The sequence below is a fragment of the Amblyomma americanum genome, chromosome 1 (genome assembly GCF_052857255.1).
Source record: "Amblyomma americanum isolate KBUSLIRL-KWMA chromosome 1, ASM5285725v1, whole genome shotgun sequence".
Classification (NCBI taxonomy): domain Eukaryota; kingdom Metazoa; phylum Arthropoda; class Arachnida; order Ixodida; family Ixodidae; genus Amblyomma; species Amblyomma americanum.
Window position 1 is genome coordinate 395,694,563 of NC_135497.1, and position 21,991 is coordinate 395,716,553.

At 44.6% G+C, this 21,991-nt stretch overlaps 2 protein-coding genes across 3 annotated transcripts in view; both read right to left on the reverse strand.

Moving 5' to 3' along the window:
* LOC144102045 (uncharacterized) overlaps positions 1–21,991 on the reverse strand; it is an 87,276-nt gene that overhangs the window by 53,699 nt on the left and 11,586 nt on the right. The window lies entirely within an intron of this gene.
* LOC144102036 (uncharacterized) lies at positions 4,704–8,459 on the reverse strand. The gene is made up of 4 exons (XM_077635306.1): positions 8,197–8,459; positions 7,779–8,098; positions 7,131–7,214; positions 4,704–5,316 (listed from the first exon to the last, which is right to left on the reverse strand). The coding sequence occupies exons 2-4, from the start codon at positions 7,898–7,900 to the stop codon at positions 4,854–4,856; spliced, it is 669 nt and encodes a 222-aa protein (XP_077491432.1). The 5' UTR covers positions 7,901–8,098; positions 8,197–8,459; the 3' UTR covers positions 4,704–4,853.

Sequence of the window (21,991 nt, forward strand, 5' to 3'; positions counted from 1 at the left end):
CTCGGTAGTAGATGGTTAAGGTAGAGCAATCTCGGCAGCAACAATACGCAGCCGCAATACAGAGGTAGCGGAAGAAGTAGCAATAGCGCTTGCTTGCGTAGGCACCAAGGCAAGTTACATAATAAGCGACAGCAAAACAGCCATCTGCAATTACGGAAGGGACAGAGTAGCACCAGAAGTTGTGCGAATACTAGTTGGAAGGAAAATTGATAGAAAAATTAGCCTCATATGGGTACCAGCTCACACGTCAGTTCCAGGCAACGAGGCGGCGCACCTCTTAGCCCGAGATCTCTACCTCCGGGCAAGAGCAGAGCCGCCCGATTGCAAGGAGCTTGACGAGAGACTACAGACATACACGGAGATAATAGAAAACTACAGATTACAGCGAAGAACTGTCCCTCCACCGGACAAAGAGCTCGGAAACAGAGAGGCAACAACTTGGCGCAGATTACAAGCAGGAAACTACATAAATCCGGTATGGGCATCACACGTCCTGAAAGACGAAGACATAGATGATAAATGTAAGGAATGCGGGGAGAGGGGGACCCTCGACCACATAATCTGGCAATGCACACACTCCCCAGGTGTCAATGAAGGAATAAATAGTAGAGAAGCCTGGGAGACCCTTCTGCAAAGCGCGGACCCCGCCATGCAGAGGAAAGCCATCCATCTGGCGGTAGAGTCCGCGAAGAGACAGCAACTATTTGCCTGCATCTAGTCGCGGAGGCCCCGGCCCCTGCCCCTAGGCCTGCGTGCCAGGGGTAGGGAGTAGGGGGTCTTCATTTCTGATGGAAATAAAAGTTTTTGGAATGGAATGGACGTCTTTGTTCCACGATTTTAGTTCCAAAATCGGTCACTACGAGTACACCAATCGGCCCGCGAATTTTGAAAAAACACGGTTTTTAAAAGTTCATAATAAATTGCCGGCTCAGTTCTGAAGACTCATACTTGGTGTGAATGCTTCTTAGCATCATTTCTAAGCATTGAAAACATTTACAAGTGACTTCTTATTCGTTGCATAGTCCCTTTAAGCACATCTGTCGCTTGACGCGAAGCCAACACTGAGCCTCTTCGATTTTCCACGCTCGGGCAGCCCGCTGGCGGCCAGCAAGTTAGCCCCTGACAGGATGTCGCGTCATGGTCACGGGAACTGCCAGCCACCGGAAACCGCGAGCAGCCGGCTCTCGCGTCCGCGTCGCCTGTTGCGTCGTCTACTGATCACTTTCATCATGTCGAGCGAAGAGGTAGCTGCGCTTGCCGCACTCACCGATGCTGTTGACCGGAGTGAGCCCGTTGACAGCGAAGATGATGACGACGACGCGTCTGTCATGCTTCTCCTGGCGGCGCATGTAGAGAGGCAGGACCGTCACAAGGTCCCACTCTATGTGGAGCGAGTCGTGCCCACATATTTGGAATTTGAATTCCGGAAACTGTTTCGGATTTCGAGAAGGTTGTGCGCAGATCTCACTGGCGAATTTGAGGCATCTGCCTTCTACCCGGAGGGATGTCGAGGACGGCGCCAGATATCTGCCCAGAAGACGATCTGCTCGTCGCACTGACGTACATCGGTACTCAAACCACGATGTACCAGATTGCCGACAAATTCGACGTGAGTCGACGGTCCACGCTGCAATATGTCGGGTATTAGATTACTTGTTCTCAATAAGCGAGAGAGAGATATGCTGGCCGGACCCCGACGAGCGTCAGCGCAGCAAGGCGGCTTTCTGCCAGCACGGCCGTCGCGGACGAGTGCTGCCGGACGTCATCGGGGCCATCGATGGATGCCATGTCCGCATTCCTCGGCCCTCGGAGTCGGAGGAAAGTTATAATCGAAAAAACTTTCATTCCATCATACTCCAGGGGGTTTGCAACGCTGACATGGTTTTCGTAAACGTCTTCGTCGGCTTCCCCGGCAGCGCGCACGACTCCAGAGTTCTCCGCGAGAGCTTCCTCTTCAAAGACGGGGAATCTAAATGCGAAGGTGAGTTAAAGAACTTCTTATTGTTACATCACTTATGCGTGTTTATTACGTGCATGATGCGCGGAAGAGAGTTTAGAAAACTGAAAGCGGCGCGCATATGTGCAAGATATCGATTAATCGTCTCGGATAGTTTCGGCAAGTTTTAACCAAGCTGAACTGTGAGCAACAGGTATTGATATAGTGAAGCTCGGAATTACGTGTTTACAAATTGCTACATATGCTACGGTCGGTCATATATACGCAGGAGGTTTTAATTTGTTAATTTGTATTTCTTACATATGTGAATTAATTCGCGCAGGAGGATACCTTTTGGGAGACGCTGCGTATCCGTTGCTGCCGTGGCTGCTGCCCCCGTACCGCCACTCCATGACCAACTGGCAGCCTTGGATGGCGGCATTCAACAATGCGCACAGTCGGCAGCGCATTGTTGTGGAGGGCAGCTTCGGCCTGTTGAAGACGCGATTTCAGCGGCTCCTCTACACCGACGTCGCCAGAATAAGCCAGGCGGTGCACATCGTGCTGGCAGCTTGCGTGCTGCACAACAAGGCAAGGAGGTGCGGCGACGCAATGGAAATCTTGGAGGAGGTGGACAGCGGAACCAACGTGTCGCCAACCGAGCCTGCCGACGACGAGGAAGAGAGTGCTGTTTCGGCAGGAACTTTGCGCGACAGCGTGGCTCAGAGCCTTCAATCGTGAAGTATATATGCCTCTCATGTATACCTGCCTTCAATTATTTTTTCATTGCTAGAGCTTTATGCAGTGTGAGCAAGCTTCCATCACTCCATTATATTTAAAGATAAAATTAAGGCTGAAAGCAGAGAAATTGAATTATTTGCTTTCAGCAACAATATTGTTATGTATATGTTGCCTGTTGGGACTATAAATGAAGCAATGCAATTGGCACGTATGATGACTTGCAGCCTTTTTTATCTTTTCTTAATTGAGTGGTCTTCCTAAATTTTTTGCCAAGAGTTTTTATTGTCCTTTTCATTTGTGTACTTTTGTATTTGCATTCGATTTCTGCTTTTTACATTGAAATATTTGTTATGTACATTGCAGATAGATGATGTGGTGAAGAATATTATGGTGCATTGTTGAATGCAACAGCGCTTTAATTAAATAGCTGTACATGATCGTCCTTTCTTACATGGTTTTACCTCATCACAATAATATCCCAGGTGTTGATTTGCAAATGGGAATTGCTGTTTTCGGTGGTTATATTTGTCCCAGAAGGAATAGGTTTTTTTTAGTGTATATATGGTCCTAATAGGGCAGCTGATTTTGTGCTGGGCTCATCTTAATTCTGGTCCCTACTGGGAACTTCTGGTTCTGAAGTGGGATCTGCTAGCTCCTGCTCAGAACTGTTTGTTGTTGAATTGGAAGCCTTTTCTGTTTTGTGGTAATGGTGTACCTGAACCGTGCACTAGCAGAATTTTTTAGCTGAATCTCATAATTTTTCTTGCAATAAACTGCATAAAGAGTGCTTAAGTTTAATCAAAAAACTGCTTAATTATTGACCATACTCCACTAACACCTGTGGCCTGCCCTTAATTAATGAGGGAGTATATCATTAACCCATAGTATGAGTTTGAATGTGAGCTGTATAAGTTTCTCATATAAGTTGTGTATATTGCAACGCTTTGTTGTTAGTCTTGTTGACGCTGCTACGTTTCAAGCTCTGTGTTCTATGGGCAAATCTAGCTGTGTGGTCATGCAGGATGACACATTTTAGTGTAGGTTAATTCCTTATTTTTTCCTTACTTCTTGGAGTATGCCACTGCCTGTCACCTGCATAGACTGGTTAATGTAGCAAGGGATATTGGTACACAAAATGATGTTCATGTGTGATGTTCAGGAAATAAATTTTCGTGCGTAAATCATACAGAGTAGCCTTTCAGTTTTCTCTTCGTATATGCCTGCATTCTGCCCCCTGAACAGTAAATGACAAGAGGCAGTGTGTAAGCTATAAACTGCTGGAATAAGGGCATGCAATAGAGATATTTTAGACAGGTATGCTCTACAAGTAATCTGAATGTATATTCAATGAAACACTGAGATCTTATTACGTATGCATGGTTGTAGAATATATCGAAAGATGACGCACTAGGATAATTTAAAGTACACACATATTGAAATGTAATAGAGGATAAGAGATGAATTTACAAGTGTGCGTATACACGCACACATGCAGCAAATTAGTGGAAATATATGGAACTGAACAGAATGAAACATACAGAAGCAATTAATTAATGAAAGTTATAAAAAATGTCAACTGCTTATTAGACAAAATAAAAGAAAACATTAAAAACTATGCATTAGTTAGGAGGCTTGGAGAATGATGTGAGGAGGAGGTCCATCGCTCAAGGGCTGCAGCCACCCAGTTAAGTGCTGTAAACCTCCTCTAGCCAGCAGCAATCTCTTGAATGGCCATCCACTGCTGAATGTTAGCTTCAGTCACCATAAGATGGCTGACATGTTCAAATGTGCATTGTGTCCCATGAATAGTAAATGACAACAAGCATGCAAGCTAAACTGCTAGAAGGATGGTGTGTGCTAGAGAAATTTAGACAAGGATGCTCTGGAAATTTTGTTGCCATCCAATTTATTATCAGTACACACAGAAACAAGTGATCAGAATGTACATTACATGAAACATGCAGATCTTATTAGAGGGTTGTAAACTTTAATAAAGTATGTACACAATATGAAGTTCAGCCAAGAACGAGATGAATCTACATGTCTAAGTGTACACATGCACACACACATACATAGCAACTTAGCAGAAATATACAGAACTGAACACAAACATATAACAGCAATTATGAATGACAATTATAAAAGTGCTGACTAGACAAAAGACAAAACATTAAAATTAAGCATTATAGTAAGGAGGGCTTGGAGAGTGAATCGGAGAATGAATTGGGGAACGAGTTGGGGCACGTATCGGAGAAAAGAGTGAGACAAGCACCTGCCGTTCCAGTGCTGCAGCCACCCGCTCAAGAGCTGCAGTCCTCCTCTCTTCAGCAGCAACCTTCCTCTCCTGAAGAGCCATCCGCTCCCTGTGCCGCTGCTGTCTGTTAGCTTCGGCCACCTCAAGATGGGTGATGGCACTCTCGAGCACTGCACGAGTGGTATCTCTCCTGGGCCTCTTCCTGGCTGGGCCTGGTTGCTGCTGCCGGGGGCTTGGCAGCGTAGATGGGCTTGGGGGCTGCGAGTCTCCAGCAGTAGTGCTGCCTCTGCTCGTGCTCAGTTGCGAGCTGCCAGGAATTGGGCTCGCTGTGGCAGTTACCCTGCTGGGACCAGGCTGGGGGCTGGCTGCAGGTTCAGCCTGGCGGCTGGTGGCAAAATAATGCGACATCATTATGCATTCCTTGCACTAAAGAACAGAGACTTTGTAGTGCATATGTGTAATCCCTACACAAAGGGCACTGTCATTCATTTAGTCATTTAATTTCGTACATATAATTCTGCTGACAGCAAAAGTCAGCTTGGAGCATCTTTCAAACCATTTAGGAAACAGGGATTAAATTGCTATGAAAGGCTTTTCAATTTCAGTTAGCCAAAAAAAATTAACACTGCAGATTGTTTTGTATTTTGTTCAAAAAGTCAAAAAAGTCCACCGCATGAAATTAACCTGTCAAGTTTATTGTTGCACCCTAAACAGCCATAGAAGGAACCTTATAATGCTCATACCACATTTACATTTACAAGGAAGCTAGAACACAGACTTTTTCAAGAAGTGCAAACTAAATTTCACAGATTTAATGTCCTTTCAAATGTGTCAAGATCCATTTTCAAAAAGTGAGAGCATTTTATTGTCAGTAATTCTAGATTGCTGAGAGCAATGGCACAATATCGCTCAAAACATGAACCCTTACATATGTGGTGCCATAATGTTCTTGATGTATTGGGCCACTATTTCACATGTTGGCCACATTAATCAAGAAAAATCACTCATTTGTAGACAAAGTCAAATTTTTCAATGCCTGTGGCCTTCCATGTGCCCTTAAACCAGCTGTTTACTGCCTGCCATATATTTTGTGCTAGGTTCAGTGGATTCCCTACACATCCCCTTGTTTTTCTGAAGGCCCTTCCTTAATTGGTAGTGAACTTTTTTCATACCTAACTCACATATGTAACTGCTAGGAATGTGGCTGAGAATGCGCCATATATTTGTGGCAGTTCAGTTATTTTATTAGTAGGAAACACACAGATATACTCATGTCTTGGTTTATATTTTTTGATTGGTTTATAGTTATTGAGTGAATAGTCGGAGTGTGCGAAGAGCCTTGTACATATTCAACCTTGTGCTTATACATATTCAACCAACTGTGCGTAGCAGCCATAAATGTTGATACCTAGATGTGTCAGTGTCATGCATATCATCACGGCTGACTTCAAAGCTCTGATGTACACCTTCCACGTGTGCGTACAGAGTTGAGCATGCACATTAGACTTCTTGGTGTGTGTGTTTAATTATTGACTCGGTCTGTTATGTTCAGAGCAAAGATGCATGTTTTGCAGAGGTTTACAAGTCTCTGATATGCGACTGGTGTGGAACAGAGTTTTTTTGTTAGGTTTAGTAGTCCGAGCTACTGCACCGTTTCTGGACACATTTCATGTAGTCGTTGTTTCTTACTTTTGTCTCTTGATAAATATGACTTGTATCCTTGTCTAAAGCGAAGCAATTGTTGACACCCTTTGTCATGAGTGTAGTGCTGCACTCATGGGCCTTTCTTGTGCTAAGTGCTACATCAAGACACAATTAAAAACTGAAAAATGACTACCACTACTCCCCTACTTCAACAACATCCCCCTGATTTTATGCTTGGGGAAACCCCTGGTGGTGTTTGATTTTAAATATGTTTTGCATGACATGCACTGTCTTTTCCAAAAGTAACCAAGCAGCTGGGTATGTTCTTTAGGCATGTAATGAAGCACATGCATGGCACCCTTTAAACCCTAAATCTGTATGGAGAATCATTCCTCACTATCTGAGGCCATTTTCTGTGTAGTGGTGCCATAAAGGGTCCACTATATGGCTGAGAGGCAAGCCCAATATACTAGTTACTTATTTCGGCGAAGCCTGTGCTACAATGCATGTAAGTTCTCTGTCGCACTTCTCGTGTGCAGAAAAAAAATGACTCACTCTTGGATGCTCTGGACGAGTCCTGGCCCCAGCAGGTAGGGTGGGTTGATGCTGTGCGCTTTTCCAAAGATTTCAGCGAGCTCCCTGAGAACAAAAAAAAAATATAGGATCCATTTGACACATATATATGACATCACTTAATATGTGTACAGCTCTTTGTAAACACACTATTTTATGCATGAAGCTAGACATATGTCTATTCAGCGAGACAAGACACATGTACAGCTAGCCTATAACCACAGCATGCATATTGCCCTATAGTTGCCCAGCAGCAGCGCTGTTGGCATGAGCACAAAGTCTGGATTTATGCCTCTCAGCAGCCATATGCAGTTGACAAAAGGAGTCAATTTAACCACCCAAATGTTGCTGTGTAATCTATAACACCCTAAAATTACTACAGGAATTACATCATTTAGACAACAGATGTCCAAAATTGGTGCAGTTAATTATTCTGTCACACAATCTACCTTGACCAAAGAGTAAAAAATGCCGCAACATTCTTAACAGGTTTGTGGAATGACTAAACTGCTTCAGAGGCAAAACTCACGTATGCATATAAACAGGAAAACATAACAAGTTTTCCATTCTGTAGAAATTAATTTACTCTTCTCAGATCATGTTCTACGTACGTATACAAGTAATACTTACACTTCAAAGTCGCATGTTCTCCGGTCCGCCCCTGATTGGCTATTATGGTGTCGCACCATTTTATATATTTTCTCTCTAGACCCCGCCACTTGTTCTGAATTTTCGAATGGGTCAAATGGCATCCGAATTTTGAATTCATCAAATCTGCCAAATTTTCCCAGAGTTGTCTTTTAGTTTTTAGGCGTTTAGAAGGGTCTGATTTGAAATTTTTATATTCTTCAATCACGAACAGAACTTTGGCCCGAGGCCACAACTCCCCAGGCTCGGTGGTAGATATGGGACGGGGGCTGCCGGCGCATTGAGCCAAACCTGCAAGTTGTCTGCAACCAAAGGAAAGCATATATATTTTGCGCACTATGTACTGCGTGATCAAATATTGCATATACATACACAGCGAGAAAGCTATATACGTACGTACCTGCTGTCACATAAAGGCGCTGGTTTCCGTGGAAAATGGGTGCACCGGTGTCGTCTACTGCCTCAAAAATTTCTGTCTCCACACCTTCCAAGAGGACTCTCAGCGGCGCGGCCATCCTGTATCTCCTCCGAAATGAACGTATGAAGTGAAAGCGTTAGAAAGGAGCTGACGTATAAATAAGGGACGAAGCAGATGCAAAAGATAGCATGCAGAACGAGCGACTCCTGCTAATCCGTAAAGCGCGAAAGAAACGGAATAAGATACTGCCCGTAAGCTTGCACCAACGCAGGCGCACGCATGCATGTCCGCACCAAAGAGATGCCGCACGGTTGCCGCGCAGAGCTGGATGCCAAAGCGCTGTCCGAAACAGAGTGATATCGCTCAACCTCTGCAAGAGACCAACCAAAGATACGTAGATTCCAGAAGAGAGCTACGGATATATCGTAGACGCCGCAAACTAAGCCAGCACTTAAGCCAGCAGCAAAAAGCGCTACAATTGACCTACATTCAGTACGACACATGTGCGTGTATGTCTACATCAGAGGGAGCACGCCGACATGCGCGTATGTGCTGCAATAATTAAAACAAGACCGGAAACCAACTCCGTGGAGTTCACGAGAGATACACACGTGCATCCGCTATCTCTCATGAACTCCACGGAGTTGGTTTCCGGTCTTGTTTTTGATTATTGCAGCACATACGCGCGTGTCGGCGCGCTCCCTCTGATGTAGACATGCACGCACATGTGTCGTACTGAATGTATGTTAATTGTAGCGCTTTTTGCTGCTGGCTTAAGTGGCTTAAGTGTTGGCTTAGTTTGCGGCGTCTACGATATATCCGTAGCACGGCAGATAACGGATGCATAGTATATGCGACGATGCATCCGTTATCTGCCGTGAACCGCGCGTGTCTCACGCGTATACCACGTCGACGTCGCTCGGAGCGCGCGCATATGCCGATACGATCGAGTCGAAACCCAGAGGTGCGAACGAAACTGGCGTCGTTAGCGATCGCTGAGCCAGCTGCAAGAGAAAAAAGCAAAGATATACAATACAGCTATAGCTGATACCAGAGGCGATGATAGACGCCGCGCGCAAACGAGTTTAAGAGATAACGGCGCGCCAGTTCGAGACCCCACGAAGAACTGCCGAAATCGCGAAGCGCGGCCATCATCGTCCGAAAAACAAACGCGGGAGCGACCGCTGAACCTACAAGACACGAAACAAAGATAAATACGGCTAGCTGATACAAGAATAGAGATATCGTAGACGCCGCAAGAAGCTAGAGAAGATATATACCAGCTGCAAGCCAACGTACAAGAGCTCTCATGCATGCATGCCGTATACGTTAGAAAGATATGCAGACGTGCACGTAGTAAAATAAAATAAGACCGGAAACCAAACCATCTTATCAAGTAATCAAGAGAGGTATAACGACGCTTCGCACGAGACGGCGCGCGGAGGTGCCGAAATAAGAAGCGTTAGTTGAAACGAGTAAACAAGATGCGGCTCGGAGATACGACTCGAAATAAGACAAGCATAACCATGTTAGGAAAACAGCACAGAGATACGAACGCGAACGCCGTTTCTGCGCGCTAGCTGTTTGTCATAAGCAAAAACGTAGCATATGGACGCTACGAAGAACGGCGAATACAGGACGGTTGCTATACTTGTTTGTAGCAACAGTCCTGTCTTCGCCCTTCTTCGTCACGTCCATATATATGCAAAGTTTTTGCTTATAATATGTCTGACCAACTGGCCAGTCAGTATGGACCTCCTTCACCCCGCGACGTCACCAAGATGCGGTGGCGCTGATGTTAGCAGCGACTTTCGCATGGTAGGCAAAACAGGTTCCGCTTGCCCGTGCCTACCGCAGCTGCCGCAGCTACCGGCGGCTGCTTCAAGCCTGTGCACTGCAGAAGCAGCATGTATTGACCAGCTGCGTCACTGCTAGATCCGCGTAGTAGCATAAAAAATATTAAATTAGCCTCGATAGGTTTCTCGCGCATAAATGCCGCATTCGGAAACTGGCTAACAGGCATTGGGCCACGGTAGTAAAGCGCGAAGTCTGGGAGTCGATAGGCACTGCCACTCAATGCACTTAATAGCGTGCAAGTTACTGCGTTCATTCACCTGAACTTCAGGATAGTAGGCTGATAATTGCTCAAGGAAAAAAAAGACATATGCAGCTGCACACGTACTTATCACCTTGAGCCGGAGTGCACGGGGCGCCGACAGGTTCACTCGCCCCCAAGAAACGCGTTTTTTTGTTAATAGCACACCATGTTTTAATGGCGCGTTTTATGAGATTTAATATTTACTTGAAACTGTTTCTTGATATGATGACGTAATTATTTGATTCGAGTAGAAAGAAGTCTGGTAAGTTCAAGTTCTTGCGCGGTCCCGTTGGTTTACTTAGAACAGCGCACCTTAAGTGTGCTAAAAGTCACATGTTTTTTCATTGCATCATGCATGTGTCATGTTTCATGAGGTAGTACATGATCGCGAAGCTTGTTTGGAAAGAAGCAGCCGCAGGCGTGCTACTAACAGACACGTGGCGAGATTGAGAGGGGACGCGGCAATGAAAAGTGTTTTCGTTATTCATGCATGCGATATGTAACTAAACTTGGTGCAACTATGAAATTTCTACTCTAGTTTCACTAATTCCCTTTATTTATAGCTATACTTGGTGCAGTTCTGAGTAATTATAATTTACATCGTCGTCAAGTCCCCCCAAGGTCTCAAATAATTGAGTAGATAGTGCGGTTTTTTTATGCCAGCATGTACCTAAAGCCCTGTTCTGTACGATGACGTGATTAGTTCTTTTTCTATATGATCAGTACTTATGCATGCATAGTTACATGAAAACGTTTCTTACAAGCAATAACTAACACAGTACTGCACGTGTAGGCAAAAAAATCTAGAGACTTATTACGCTCCTCAACGTCTCAGGAATAGTTTGCGACAAATGAAATAATTTGATTTTCATGCGAATTACGAAGGTGAGTGATCCAGTCGCAGAAAATGTGAGAGGTCACAAAACGAACCTTCAAGTTTATTCCTTCGTTTATGGCATCTTCGCTTTCGCTTTGGTCAAAGAAATGCGGCACTGAAATCAAAGAAATTACCTCACAATTTTTGACGACCACACTTCTAAAAAGCGTAATTTATATAAATTTGAACTCAATATTTTGCTATAATTTTTCGTCACGAAACTAGACTTCAGGGCTAGGAAAGAAAATAATTCTAGAAATCAAAAATTTTCGCCAAATCGACCAGCATAACAAGAGGACAAGTCGGCCTGGCTGGTGCGTGGTCATGAGGCTAAAAACAGCGCTAAGCGAGACAGGAGATCGGGAACACGACGCTGTCCCCACTTTTCGCACAGCGCGACACGTACGTATGTCAGCAGATGATGAGCGCATGTCTGCTCCGACGAAACAAGGCCAGCACTTTCCCTCACTATTGTCCCGAAGTAAAATCATTCCGGCTAGTGCAGAGTGTCAAAACTTGTTTTATGCAATGCCTAGCGCATAAATAAACGGCAGGAACGCTTTCTGCATGCTTACTACTAACCATATATACAATACAGTGGCAAACTATTTCTCTTTATAGGCCGCACATGGCCAACGCGAGCTCGTGTACTTCAACAAATTACTAAGTTGGAAGCATCGACCATTGCTATGATTGGCAGAAACTGGAAACGCGCCTACAAGCCTTGAAAGCCCGCGTTCAACACCTATCCGCGACGCCACTCCCCGACCTTTTGCCTACCACGAGCTCGCTAGCGACTGCAGCGCCACCTCGTTTGTTTACAAATATGCAGGAGGTCTATAGGAGGTATTCACATGACGTCATCCGCAAGGGGCGCTAGTGGCCGGCGCGGCATTCGCCGTGTTGGTGGTAGCGCGCGCAGCAGCCGCAGCATTCACCTCGCTTGTGATGTGTGAAATGTGAGTGTATTTAGCGTCTCGCCGCAGATCATTTCTGTCCGACTCGTAACACCGTGTGACTGAGTGGATACGCCGTGAACTGCGCGAAGCCGAAAGAGCGGGCACGCTGAAAATGTTACATTTTGTGAAAACGTCGACCCGTAGGAATGTGCAGGTGCCGGCGTGGTATGGGGCGTACTACAAGACGGCTGCCGTGCGTTGAATTCACCGATATTGAGGCCAGCCTTGTGCACGGCGTAAGTTTGCCGACAGGCCGAGGAATTAAAGCATGCAAATCTATGAGAGGGTGCAATTGCTTGACAAGCGGTCGACCCCACATCCGTGCTGAGGGTGCCGACGGCCGAAGTGCCGTTTTTCACCTAGGTGAGTAGTTAAACGTGTCTGTTCGTTTAGCTAGCTTAACTTGTCATCTCTGTCTGCTGAAAGTGACGTGTTACTACTGAATGTAGCGGAATTACTGCACATCGTGTTGCTGCGAACCGGCCTACAGATTCCAGGTTTTGTGCACTGGAAGCAACGCTACGTTTCTACAATAAAACCTGCAAAACATTCTTGCTGTCTGCCATTCGTGCTGCGAGTGCATGGCAGTATTTGATCGACCATTTTGTCGCGTAAACAAAAGCAGCTATGACACAATATGCCTTTTGCTGAAACAATGAGGCTTCGGCAGTTCGCGGACTACAGCCGCTGGAAATATGAGTTTCTGCAGCGTCCGTTTAGGAATATGGCTGCTGTGCTGCGTTATCTACTATGTGTCCTGCATGAGTAGCTGACAGTTATGAACTGATATTAAAAGCTGCAAGTCGTTTACATTCTTGCGTGCAATGCAGCCGGCCAGTTTTGCTGCCTAGTTGCGGCATGCAGCTCGGTTAAATTACGGCACAGAATTCTGCTGCACTTTATGCACAATAAGCGTTCCACAAATAAAATTGGACGTTGACGCATTTAACAACGTGCAAAGATGTTACGGATCACTAGCAATACAGGCCGGATACCTCACGGCGTACCGTGGCACTGCGCGAGCTTTCGTGAAACGACCGCAAACATGGCGCGTTTGCCGTGCCGACGCTCGCGCCGTCTGGTAGCTCGGCCTCAGTGAATACCGCTAGCTGTTAACCACCCAAGCTGTCGCGAATGCGCCTCCCTCCATTTTGTCGTCTGCTAGCCGCCACAGCGGAGTGCTGTGGAGCCAGCAGACGGCGCTGCCAGCTAGCAGATGACGCTATTAGATCGTCTAGCGATCGTCTGCAAAATCGTCCTGGCGAGTCTGGCTGCCCGCTGGCTGTCCGAAACCGCCCAGCCAGAGAAAAACGAACGTGTTCTGGGCAGCCACCGTAAGTGTGCGGAGCAGCCGGAGAAAATCGAGCGCCTGGCGGCGCGCTCTGGCAGCCCGCAGGCAGCCCGCGGGCTGCCAGAGGCGGATAATCGAAGAGGCCCACTGACAATTCCCTCAAACAAGCCCGAGAAGCTATTGTGGAGCGGCTTATAATGTCCACACCCAGCGCATTCATTTCCAGCATAGGAAATATGTAGTTGAGACTGGCGGCCGCTACAGGAAAGAGGCCCAAATGGTACGCCAGCACTGCTCCCAATTATGAGTCCTGACACGCAAAAGGAATTTTCGCTCCGAAGAGTAACCAGCTCCGAATGAAACCGAAACTTCCGCCAGGTTCCGCGGCAAAAAAGCTAGTCGAAGCCAATCCAGTCCAATATCCAGTCACCATCTGTGGCAGTCTGTGGAGCCATGTCCTCTTTGTCGCCGGCTTGCATTTCGGGATGTTTTTTTTTCTAGTAACGTTGCGTTTCGTGTTGCGCTTTGCGTGGCCTTTTTGTGCTGTGGTTCTCCGAATGTGCTAGAAAATTTATGTGCCACTTGTGCGCTTCGAAAGACGTTCTGAAGCGCCCGAAGTTGTTCTGAAGATATCGGAAGACATCGTATTGCGCCGTGACAACGCCGTCAACAACGTGGAAGAAAACGACCTGGCGGGATTGCTTAAGAATGTGAGCAGAGTCCTTGAAATTTTCTTTCAAAATGTTGTGGTGGGGTGCGTGAAGTGCTGTAAATGCTGCTTGGTGTTCTCTGACAACTTCTTCGGAGTGCAGTAGAAGTTCGAGTTCGACACAACGGCTTCCGCAAGTGCGCTGTTTTCACTCGACCGCGAGCCAGTCAACAACCATGGAAACCGTCGCTTCGCGTCTATAACTTCTCCCCAGCGAAGAAGTTGCGATATGGAGTGTACTTGCATGTTTTTGAGCTCATGGTATATTTTCCCTCACTATTGCGATGAATGGAACTAACGCGTGGAAAGCACTCTGTTGGAACGACGTATGCTTCTCAGTGGCAGTGGTTCTCGGCGTTAGTTTTTCATGCTTGTGTTTGTGTACAGGGTATAATTCCAAGCTCAACAAAATATGTCCTGCCTATTACACGTTACAAATGCGCACAGTGCGCAGTCGTTGTGCCTGGAAGTGGAATGACGATGTAGCTACAGCTTTCTGAGTCGTGCACGTCAAATGCACGAGAAATGTCGATGACTTTCGCCACAAAAATAACTTTCCTGACTTCCTTTCCGGTGTTGTTCGCTCACAGAGAGCATTAAACATTTTGTGGGCACTGGATTTGGTTGATTGGTTCATTTTTGTCAACTCCAGTATACTTAGAACTGCTGCAGTTATGAACCTCTATGAAGAAAAAAAATAGTAGCACACGTTTACACCATCCAACATGTCGCTGCAGTGTGCTGGGAATGGTTTCGTTTTTGTAATTGCACACATTGCGCTGTACCATCCCAAACTGCGCATAATGTTTTTTCGACTGTGCTCTTAAATAATTTTGATTCAAAGGACTGTATGTGTGCAATGGTGACACGTGCAGTTTCTCCAGAGTTCTTCAATGAGAGAGAGAAGTATTGGCACTTAAATTTCGCCGAGATGTGCAATTGGAGCAGCTTCCATTCGCGCTGTAGCGTCGTGCCGTAAAAAGTTTACTATTTTGCGTAGTTTTGTTGTGTCTGTGGTATTGGCACTGATTCATTCGCTTGTCTGTAATTTCATTGCTTTTCTGCAGCAACTGAAACAATGTTTTATTGATCTCACTACCAGAGCACTAGGATATCATGAGTTTTTATTGTGCCTGTAACTGAATGGAGTCATTTAAATGCAGGCAAAGGATTATACGGGTTAGCAGTTTGAAAAGTAATTTGACATTGGTAATACACCTACTATCTTTTTACAACTATTTCAGCAGTATCAACCCAGCATTATTGGAGCAGGAAAGCAAAGTTTTCTAAATGGAGCAGGATCAAAATTGATAAGTGCTCTCCTCCTTAACAAAGGTTGTCGACAGCGTCACTACCTTGTCAGATGTTTAGTAAGTGCAATTACTGTGTTTGAGGCACCAGTCTGAGAGACCCAGATGTAGATGCTCTGTGCTGCCTATCAGCTATGGAAGCTGAGTGACAGCTGTTTTCACAGTTTTCACTGGCCTTAATTTTCTTACTGCAATTAACCGGTCACTTGTATTGTAAAACACAGAAGGTGAATTAATTCTATAAAAACAACTGATTGTGAATGTCATGCATTATAATAGCAATCAATATTTGATGTATCAGAAGAATATTGTGACTGGCTAATGTAATAGTACTATTCATTGTCATAAAAGAGTTCAATATGGCAGGGGTATCAGTCAGAGCTGGATGGTGTTTACAGTTCTTTTCTAAGGGTACATTGCATTTATTTTGAAGTCATACTTTCTTTATTGTGCTGTTAGCAATCTTTTCAAAGCTAGATGACCAGAGTGCTACTGCTTAAACATAATGATCTGACTGTTGCTTCTTTTTGCATTAGTGTGAAAGCAGTTGTGTGCTTGGTCTCACTGACAGATTTTTTTTCTTTGGGCTATACGCAGACATCTGGGTACTTCAGACTGGCAAGCATGTGTGGCGCCTACCTAATACCACCTCATCTCTGCACAGACAAGAACGACGCACCTCATAATCTGCCAGCCAGGTCACATCACCGGCTCACTGCAAGTCATCAGCACATTTTATGATAGAAAATACTGGTGACTATGCAATTGAATTATTTTACTGTGGGACATGCACAATGAAGATCACATCCAAAGAATAGCTGGAAGTGCCAGCATGAACTAACTGCCTCCTGTTGCCAATTTTTATTTTCAGAATAATGCAATTAATGAAAAGATCTGAATTACAAACTAAATATGTTTACACCAGCTTGGTCAGAAAGGCAAACCTCATATCAAGCATTTGCATATTTCAAATGTGTGCTTTGAGTTGGTTGTTAATATCCCAACACATTTATGCTCCTTACTATTTACTCAAAAAATGCAACGAACATGAAACACACTGGTTTTCGAATTATTTGTTTTGTTTCTCCTCTAAACCGGATATGGCTTTTCTTGTCATTTTTATTTTCGTTCACTTAATTGCTACAGCACATCATATCTTTCCTGAGAAATGAATTTGGCAGCCTGCTTCTGACTATCTCTTAGATTGTTAGAAGCAACCTGCCTATTGGGAATCCAGGCAACACTTAAACACAGCTCAGGAAAGCATGTGCATAAGTGTAAAATTATTTGCATGTTGACGGCAGCAGTTGAGTGAAGAAAGGGGGCTGTAACAGATGACATTCACAGCTAATGTGTCACCTAACAAGAATTGTCAAACAGCCAACTCTAAAGCATCCTATTCTGACCATTCTCTATTCCCTATGGGTGGACCAAGCTGTACATGCAAAGCAGTGCAGGAAAAGACAAGCGACATATATGTAATAAAAGAAACCAGTCCTTTTGTTTGGCAGTCACGGATTTAGTGTACAGTTTTTTTGTAGTTAATAGCAGGCAGTGCAAACAGGTCAGAACTGAAATGCCAACCAACGCACACCCTTTTGTAAACGTTAATATGCATGGTGGTTAGGTTCATTACTGCTCAGTATCAGATATTAAGTACTCCTTGAGATTTACATTCTCATGAGATGATTTTTAATCATGTAGAGTAGAAATGAATATTGTACTTTTTCTTTTGTTTATTCTTGCGTTTTTTGTCTTGCTCTTATTCCTGCTGCCTAATAGAGAACAGGCACCTAAGGTATGGGGGAATGTTTTCTGCTTTGTAGTGATGCATAAGGCATTATTATATATGGATACAATAATTCCATGTACAATACCATGTGGTAGTATGACTGCTAAATAATTTATAATCTAATTTCTTTCTCACGCTGTTTCAGCTTCAACAGCCAAATGATAACTGTGACATCAGTGTGCTTATAGGTCGCGGGAGACATGAAACTGCAACATAATCGCTTCTTTGTCATTTTAATTTGCTGTGATGCTAAAGGCAGCCAGTCTCAACAGCCGGAATGGCAACGAATGTCAGCGATATGTTTTTTCATTCCTCACGTGACCTATAAGCAGTTTAACGTCACATCCATTGTTCAGCTGTCAAAACAGAAACAGCATGACAGTAAAATCCACTTATAAATTATATCACCTGGTGATTCATGCATAGTAGTGTCTTCTGCATCATTGTAGAAAAGAAAACATGCAGCCAAAATTAAGTGTCTATATTCTTTCAATAACAGGTTAGTCTAATATTACATAGATCTCGCATTTGCTCTTCAAAATAATTTTGACCCCTTGATCACGTTCACTTTTTTATTATGCTCACAGTCCTTGGACAGCTGTAAATGATATCCTTTCAGAATGCTACATAAAGGCGCATAGTGCTTTCTAACTTAATTCTCGTAGAATGAACATGCAGCTAGCCTTTTCCTGTGGCTCCAACTAGCATTTTGCACCTTATGTAGGGCATAAATGTATCAAAATTATGGCAGGCTCATACCTCGAGGTATTCAAGGGGGAAGGCTAGGCAGTATTTGAGTTGGTACTCCGCTGTTTTTTTCATGAAAACAGCTCTCTTTTAGATGTGATCTTTGTTGCACATGTGGTGTGGAAAATAATTTTAATCTAAAATAATTGTCCCAAAATAACATGTGCTGCTACTGCTCACGTGCCACACCTCCTACCAATCTCCATCATTATTGCTGCAAATTACTAAGGCTTGCCAGGGGCTGCAAAACATTTAATTCCTTAAGCTACTGTAAAAGTTGCTAAGTGAAATAAAATTACTTGATTGCATATGGTGTGGTGTTGCTCTATTTCTTGCATGCTTACAGCATTAACAGTTGTTACAACATGTTTTTACAGGCTGTTTTTCTTCCCACCAGGAAATAGAGATCGATGCGTAACCCCATTCCATAGCAATGTTGTGCCCAAATGACACAGAATTTTTTGCAGATTCAAAAGCAACACACTGCAACAAAAAGTGTGTGAAAAAGCATTCCTAAATAACTCCTGAAGAGCTTTCTGATAAGAGTCATTAGAGTGCGTCTCTTGAAAGGCACTAGCGGAGCTCTGTAGCAATGTGGTGGCCATTTTGTTTTTGGAAATCATTACTCAAATCTTATACAGAGACAAAAAGATCACACTGCAATGAATTGAATGGATTCAAATAGATTTTTATAAAATTCCTTTAACTAGTTTCAAAATAGAGTTGTTACAGTGTTTCTTTTAAAGGACATTAGCTGTGTTCCTTTAACAATGCGGTGGCCAATTTGTTATTGAAACAATGTACCCAAATTCTATACACATTCAAAAGCAGCACATTACAATGATACGAGTGCACTCAAAAGGGTTTCTAAACAAACTCCTAAGGGAGTTTCTAAAGCAAGTCATAACAGTGCTTCTTTTAAAGAGCGTTAGCCATGTTCCAATAACCATGCGGTGACCAAATAATTATTGAAACACTACCCAAATTCTATATAGATTCAAAAGGAGCGCATTACATTCAAACGATTACACTCTAAAGCGTATATAAACAATTTCTCAAGCAGTCTCTAAAGCAAGTCATTGGAGTATTTCTTTTAAAGGACATTAGCCGTATTGCTATAACCATGCGGTCGCCCATTAGTAATTGAAAACACTGTACCCAAATTCTATAAGGATTCAAAAGGAGCACTTTACAATGAAACAAGTGTACTCAAAGGGGTTTCTAAACAGACTCTTCAAGGAGTTTCTAAAGCGTCATTACAGCGTTTCTTTAAAAGAACATTAGCCGTGTTCCTATAACGCGGTGGCCAATTAGTTATTTAAACTCTGGACAAAAATTCCGCACAGATCTAAAAGAAACACATTACATTCTATTTAGTAAATTTAATTGATTTTCTAGAATCACAAAAGAAATTTTTGTTCGCCCCAGCTCCGGTATTTTTCTCCCCAGTCCGGCAGTTCGTTGAGGTAGCACTAGCTTTCATTAAAAAAACCCTGATATGCACAACCTAAAGTATATATCCACACTACTTGTTATGCATCGTGCGTCGCAACCTTTCTCTTTTCATGAATACTTCAAAACTTTGTCACGCCATGCTAATCAGTCACGTATAAAGAGGCTTTATGTGTTTATGATGACGATGGGGTTGCCGGTGGATTTTTATACCGCAAGGACATCTGTGATCCTAATGTGTGTTTATGTATGTGTTTTGATATCTTCTAGGAGCTCACGGCTGCCGCCTTGATTTCCTATGCTTCTTGCTAGCTACATTTTTTTGGTGCAAGTTTAAATTAACCTGAATTACATTTGAAATGAGAATTATACGCGCCTCTTTTCTTATTGTGCACAGCGACAATAATGGCGCCAACACATCGACGGCTGTACAGCTGGACCGCACATTCAGCGGCAAAGGGGTGCGTGAAGATTCGAAAGGAGGCACGCAAGAAACCAACCCACAGGTGCCTGCTCGTCAGAACCAAGATGAGCGGGAGAAGCGCAAGCTGCAACATGATCAGGAGCACAGACAGGAGCTGCGTGTCGAGAAGCGGCATCGCCGATCAGGCAGCCCAGTTGGGGAGTAGTCGGTCACCGATTTGATCAACTCTCATAAGCATATCCTACCGGATCGACCCATCAAGCAGGAACCGCCGTCTCCGTCCCCTCATGCTCCTGCGGTCACGCATGAGCCCACTGACGCCTTCTGTCACAGCGATGACCAGAATACGTTACAGCCCGTAAAGGCACACAAGGTATCGCCAGGGAAACCGCTAGCCAAAGAAGGCCCTTTCCTTAGTTCGGACAGCCCTCTTAAAGGCCCCGTAGAATCTGTTTCACCCCGACAGCAGAGCGAGGGTTCCATTGACATTAAGAATGAAAAGGAGGCAGTATTCGTCGACTGCAAGGACATCATTGAACTTGAAAGCGACGACGATCGCTCTACCGTGAGCTTCGACGATAAAGTAGTTATCAAGCAGAAACTGCACGGGAGCGACGACAATCACTCAACTGTGAGTTTCAATGATGACAACGTAGACGAAAAATCCACTTTAGGCCCGGACACCGCAGACAATAACGTGTGCCAGGCCGTTTAGAGGCCTGCACAAGGAAAATTCGAAGGAGGCAGGAAGAGCGCTGGCGACGATTTTAAGAGACAGTCACATGTAAGTGCCGACTGTGAATCCAATAACAGACCTTTAGACGCCGAGAGCAAGCTTTCTCAGGCAAAAGCCAGCATCAGGGCCAAACCTGCCAGAGACGGCAAAGAGAACAGACCTGAAACCAGCACCAGCCACGAAGGCGAAACCATGAACGAGGTCGATGACAAGCACTCGCACGAATGCGCCAGCCGCTCGCTCGCTGACAGTCCTGAGCCCGACACCAGACACCGGAGGCAGCGTGTAGAGCAGCCACGCGTGTCACGTGCCACGAGCGGGATCTGCGAGCTGCTGTCCTGATCCGGATGCGCCGCCTTCTCGAAGCAGAGACCGAACTGGTCAACCAGGAGCGGTCTAGTCAAGCTATGCGGAGGATGCTGCTCGAGCGACAGCTGACAGGAATCGTGTTCAAGATGGAGCCCCCACCTGTCTTTCAAGTAGACTGGCAACAAATGTGGCAATGGACCCTAGAGAAAGCGCACTGTGCGGCGTCAGGATTTGAAGGGTATACCCACAAGCTGCATCCGCAACGGAGCTGGCAACTGCACACGGCGTGTCTCATGTGCCGCCCTGGCAAACAATGTTTTGCATTTGATGAAGAATGTTAATGCGTAAGCATTGTACGACTATGTATAAGGTTTCGTGTAATCACGAGCTTGTCATCACGATAACGTTCGAACGAACTGAGTTATAAGAATGGTTGCATTAGGTAGAGCATCAAACAATCTCGCAGGGGAAATCATGATGTGCATATGGGGTGATTAGTGTATTAATTAGAGAGAAAAATGTCCCAAAAGTGGGCGGTGCCAGAGCAAAGTTGCGCCAAATTTGAAAACACTGGAAGTGTGAACGGAGCGAAGCGTGGCACCAAGTTTGAAAACTAGAAATTGTCTATGATGGACCTTTATTTAGTCAAAGAGGGGCGAGGAGGCATCAATGCCTACGCATTCTTTCAACGCGGGTGCCATAATGACCATAATTTATTTGCTATCAGTAGGTCTTATCATTACATCGTCACGTACTTCATCTCCAGGTATTTGTAAATAAAAGATTTTGAGTGCGAAAGAATTACTCTGCACGGACCAACCCCGACCAAGAATCTTGTCTTCTGCTCCGGATCTGGCCGTGTGGTCTGAACAATCTGAAGAGGACATTTGGAATGGGTGGCGACTTGTTTTTAGGGTCAAGGTGCGCCGAAAATACAGGTGAAGAAGGAACCCAGACGACAGCAGTGCCTAAAGTGGAGAATTCGGATCAATCGAATCCGTATTTATGGGGAAGGAATGCCATAATGATGGTGACGAAGGAGAAATTAAAACGATTCAAGCACTTGAAGTGGA